General features: G+C 46.1%; 1 protein-coding gene across 1 annotated transcript in view; it reads left to right on the forward strand.

The window, feature by feature from the left end:
- Positions 1 to 2,330, forward strand: part of LOC122529964 (dopamine receptor 2) — a 53,121-nt gene extending 50,791 nt beyond the window's left edge. Inside the window, exon 2 of the mRNA XM_043656532.1 lies at positions 711 to 2,330. Coding sequence (XP_043512467.1) covers positions 1,122 to 2,330 — 1,209 coding nt within the window. The 5' untranslated portion in view covers positions 711 to 1,121. The remainder of the gene's footprint in view (positions 1 to 710) is intronic.
- The last annotated feature ends 2,743 nt before the right edge of the window (positions 2,331 to 5,073 follow it).

The following is a 5,073-nucleotide window of genomic DNA, read 5'->3' on the forward strand; positions in this document are numbered from 1 at the left end:
TTGTTTTTTTTTTTTTTTTTTTTTTTTTTTTTTTTTTTGGATAGTCAGATCGGTATTTGTTTCTGGCGTTTTTAATGTCCATGGGGCTATTCTTCCATGGTTGCGTTCGATAATAGGTGTTGAAGTGATTTCTGTTGTATTCGGATATTTTTTTAATCTTGTACGGAATGGTGCCGGTAGTCTTGAGTTTCTGTTGTGGTGGTTTATTAGTCTGTCGGCAAAGGTGTTGTTTTATGTTGGGTTGCTCGGTGTTGACACTATTTTTATAGCGTATCTTAGGCTTAGTAATTTTCTTCTCTGGGGCATCTTTCCTTGGCTTCAAATAGCATGCTGGTTATTGGGCTTGTGCGGTAGCTTCCTGTGGCTAGTCTGAATGTGTTCTGGATGGGTTGGTTTCTTTTGTTTGGTCGATTGTTGCTTCTTTGGCTGAGGAGTCGTTTCCTTCAATTCCTTGGTGTGACGGGATGCAGGTTAACTGTATTTTAAAAGTTGTCTCTGTTCTCTAATGTTTGCGAGAATTTTGTAGAAAGTATTTCTGCAGTTGCTATATAGTAATAGAGTATAGTAGAAATAAACCCGAAAAGGAAACGTCGAAACTGCGCGATCGCAATAAAAACCGACGGCTTTCCGGCGATGGCCTTCGGTCTTTTACGAACAGCTAACCAACCAACGCGCTTTCTCACCGAGCCACCCTCTCTCGTTTGTTTCAGATTCCCCAGAAAGAGATGCGACGGCTCGTCAAGATCGTCTAGCCGAAGCTGAGAAACCTTCGTCCCAAGAGCCACGACCGTGTTTCTCGGGAACAAACAATCAACGAGCGGCAACTCGCTGAGTTTCGCGACAGGGACCGACGTTGTCGTAAGAAAAAAAAAAGAAAAAAAAAAGAAAAAAAAAAGAAGAAAAGAAGAAAAAAACATAGAGAAAGAAATCCGTGTACAGGTGTCTCGTGCGGATCTTCCGTCGGATTGAAAAGGAGAGCGAGGAAAGAAAATGAGAGGCAAGACGAGAGTCGGGAGGAAGAAACGCGGCGTCGACGGATCGACGACCTGATAGGACCGTGTCTCCGGATTGAAAGAGCGCGCAAAGTGGTGGGCTGGCGCGCGGCGGCCGTCCGACGAAAAATGAACGAAAGCGCGGTCTACCTGCTCGGATCGGAAGAAGAGGCAAACGTGCCGAGCAATCAGCTGAACCGTAGTTTCTACAGCGCGAGCTACCCGCCGCAGAACCGCACCGGCGGCGGCGATGACCTGTGGAACCTTGCCACCGACCGAGTCGGTCTAGCGATACTCCTGTTCCTGTTCTCGGTGGCCACCGTGTTCGGCAACATGCTGGTGATCCTGGCGGTGGTTAGGGAGAGGTATCTGCACACGGCGACCAATTACTTCGTCACGTCGTTGGCGTTCGCCGACTGTCTGGTCGGTCTGGTGGTGATGCCGTTCAGCGCGATCTACGAGGTGCTTGAGAATCGTTGGCTCTTCACCACGGACTGGTGCGACGTCTGGCGTTCGTTGGACGTCCTCTTCTCCACCGCGTCGATCCTCAATCTCTGTGTCATCAGCCTGGATCGTTACTGGGCCATCACCGACCCGTTCACATATCCGAGCAAAATGAGCAGGAAACGCGCGGCAATTCTCATCGCCACCGTATGGATATGCTCGAGCGCGATCTCGTTCCCGGCGATCGCTTGGTGGAGAGCGGTACGCACGGAGGAGGTGCCGGAAGACAAGTGCCCGTTCACCGAGCACCTCGGTTATCTGATCTTCTCGTCGACCATCAGCTTCTATTTGCCCCTGTTCGTGATGGTGTTCACCTACTACAAGATCTATCGGGCCGCGGTGATCCAGACCAAGAGCCTGAAGCTCGGCACCAAGCAAGTTATAATGGCCTCCGGTGAATTGGAGCTCACTCTGAGGATACATCGAGGAGGCGGGACCAACACCGACGCCAGGCACCTGTTCCGCACCGCCTCGAGCACGCCGGAGGACCTGCAGGATCTCGAGGAGCCTCTGACCGCCATGCACAACAACTGTTTAACCAGGGTCCCCTCGACCAGGATCAATAAACAGCACCGTGGCAACAATTTCTCGTTGTCGCGCAAGCTGGCCAAGTTCGCCAAGGAGAAAAAAGCCGCCAAGACGCTCGGCATCGTGATGGGCGTCTTCATCATCTGCTGGCTGCCGTTTTTCGTCGTTAACCTCTGGTCAGGCTTTTGCTCGCAGTGCATATGGCAGGAGAAGATCGTGTTCGGCGCGGTGACGTGGCTCGGCTGGATCAACAGCGGTATGAACCCGGTGATATACGCCTGCTGGAGCAGAGACTTCCGGAGGTAAGCTTCTTGTTATCTTGAGACTTTATTTATATTACTGTCTGGTGATGTTATTTTTTTTTTTTTATTAAATAATTAGGCAGAGGACTACTATCAACAATATCTAATGTATTTACAAAAGCAAATCTTGTTGCACTTGTTTTCTGTTAAGGGGATCAGGGCAGTTTTGACTGGGCTAAAAATTACGAAATGATTACTTTGGAGAGCTAGTAAAACAAAAGTACATGTTTGATGGGCATGAGCTTTTGTGGTTTATTTTAACACGTTACAAAATAATAAAAAGCAACATTAAAAAAGAAAAAAAAGAGGGTTTTTATTTAACTTTGTAACGGCATCCTTTTACATAAATTTTTACATTACATTGCCTATCGGTTGTCAAATAGGATTAGCTGCAACAAAAAGTTCAAAAGTAAATAATATTCTCTAGGGATTGACGATCCAACATTTTCATTTTTGTGAAAATTATAGCAGCTACTTGTTTTTGAAATGTATCGAATTTGTGTCAAAAATTTCTGCGTTTTTTGTTTATATTTTTCGAAATTATTAAAAATTTAAAAAATGTTCGGTCGTCAATCCTTAGTAAATGTTACACTGAGAAGATACGTACCAAGTTTCACAGTAATCGGTTGGTTAGATTCCAAGATATCTTGCACACAGTTTCGAGAAAAACGCGTTCAAAGTTTCAGAACGTCATTTTTCATACGTATCCTTTACTTATTATTTTTACTTATGTATCGCAGTTCTTACAATTCACAACTAAATTGAATCCAAGACCCCTAGTATTCGATTCGCCAAAAGCAATAATTGAATCGCACGATTTACACTTTACAGCGATACAAATTCAATTATTCTGTATCTGCGGATTTATTATTACCTCAAAATAAGTCGTTTTAAAGGCTAAAGACCTTTTGTATCTGATTTCCAAGACTTCAAACTACTATTTAAAACAAAACAAAAGAGAAAATCGATTTTTTGAAAATTTCAAACTGTCTCGACCCCTTCGCTTCTAACTTACATATGTGACCATGTTGAGCCGTTGGCTCCTTAAAAGGAATATTCTAGAGAAATAATAAAAGTAATTGTACAGAGATGTGACATCTAATTAGCATAGTTCGCTCAGCTCTTGTTTCCTACCATATCGATACATTTTTACAGTTGCTATCTATTCTAACGGATGACAAATCTTCTTGAAATTTCATTCTCGAGGAGATGTACGAGGAACTTTGTGTTCCTTTCGTGTTCCGGAAAGATTTCGTCGTACGAAACGGTGTACTTACGACGGTACGTTTACCGATATCGCTGCCAACTGCCGTTGGCTAGACATCGGTAAACGGGTCTCGATGCCACCGGCGAAGTTAATGGACTTGTAACTACGTCAGACAGTTGCGGATTGCGACTTTGAGAATTAATGAGCAAAGAGAGACGAGCTAATAGGATCGTGGGTAAATGTGTTTCGCCGAGTCCAACGAGTCACGAGAAATGGTTGAGTAGCTGTGTCTGATCTCTCCAAAGATGATTAATTAACGCGACAGGTTATTTCCAAAATGACGAGTTAACGAACAAACTTTCTCCGAGAGCTCCCGCTCCAAACACCATGAAAAACCTTAAAAAAAAAAAAAAAAAATCTTCGAAAAAGAAGTTAGTTGGAAAATTGGCTGCTTGATGAACCAATGATCTCGACTCGAAACAGAGTGATCTTAGAACGACCAATGAACATCCGATAGTGGCTACCCAATCTCGTCGAAAATACAGTCGAAAGCAGTTTCCGAACACGAGGAGGTTACGATCCGATCCGATCCGATCCGATCCGATCAATCGTCGCCATTGTAAAACCGGCTTTAGATAAAAGCGCTTTCCGAACGACCGCGCGGCAAATATTTCCCTATTTTTCTAACCGGATGGAAAATGGCACACGGCGGGCTGATTGTTCGGGCAACGATCGGTCGGAGGGCCCGGGGGAAGCACGTTCTGTTTGAACGGGCTTAAGCTACAGTGACAAATCACCGGGCGCAACTTCCGGTATGTTAGCTGTCCCCATCCGCGTTCGCGAATGGATGCACTGAATAATTGGCGACAAAGTTCCAGGAGAAAGCGGAAGGTATGCAAATAACGCGATTTAATTACGCGTTGCCGTACTCGTTCCGCGAGGAGGCGACCTCTCCCGCCTCCCTCCCCCGCCCTCATGGCTGAAAATGGAACGTGAAAACCGTGACAGGAATGAATCGCGCGAACGCGAAAGAATCCGCCGTTGTTCTAACGGCAACCGTTGTCCATTTAATTAAATCCTACTTACGGGACGCTGCGAACTCGCTCCGCTCCCTCGTTCTCTTGATTCTCTCCGATCCGCGTGGTAAACGAAACTGGTACACGGCGTATCGCGTATGTGGGATCGATCGGTCGGCCACCAGCGCACGGCCCCATCAATCTTTTTCCGGGTTCCGAGCGCGGAAACGAGACGTTCTCCGACTGATTTTTCAAAAAGTCGTTCCGGTTGGAAATGCGGACGAGCAACCGGGTGTAATACGGTCGGTGAAAAACGACGAACAACGTTCGGGCGATAAATAACGGCAGATACGCGCGGTGACGGGGGGGAGAAAACGGAAAGTGTAAGTGAAACAAAAGGGAGTGAAACGGGGAGCGAGCGAGGAACGAAAGGTGGCAAAAGGTGACGCGAACGAAAAGGGGACCGAAAGGGAGCATTAACTCGATGGACCGTGATGCAGGCTTGTATTTGTCTCAATCTTGAG

This window comes from Frieseomelitta varia, unplaced genomic scaffold (assembly GCF_011392965.1).
Source record: "Frieseomelitta varia isolate USP_RPSP 00005682 unplaced genomic scaffold, Fvar_1.2 scaffold_317, whole genome shotgun sequence".
NCBI classification, from domain to species: domain Eukaryota; kingdom Metazoa; phylum Arthropoda; class Insecta; order Hymenoptera; family Apidae; genus Frieseomelitta; species Frieseomelitta varia.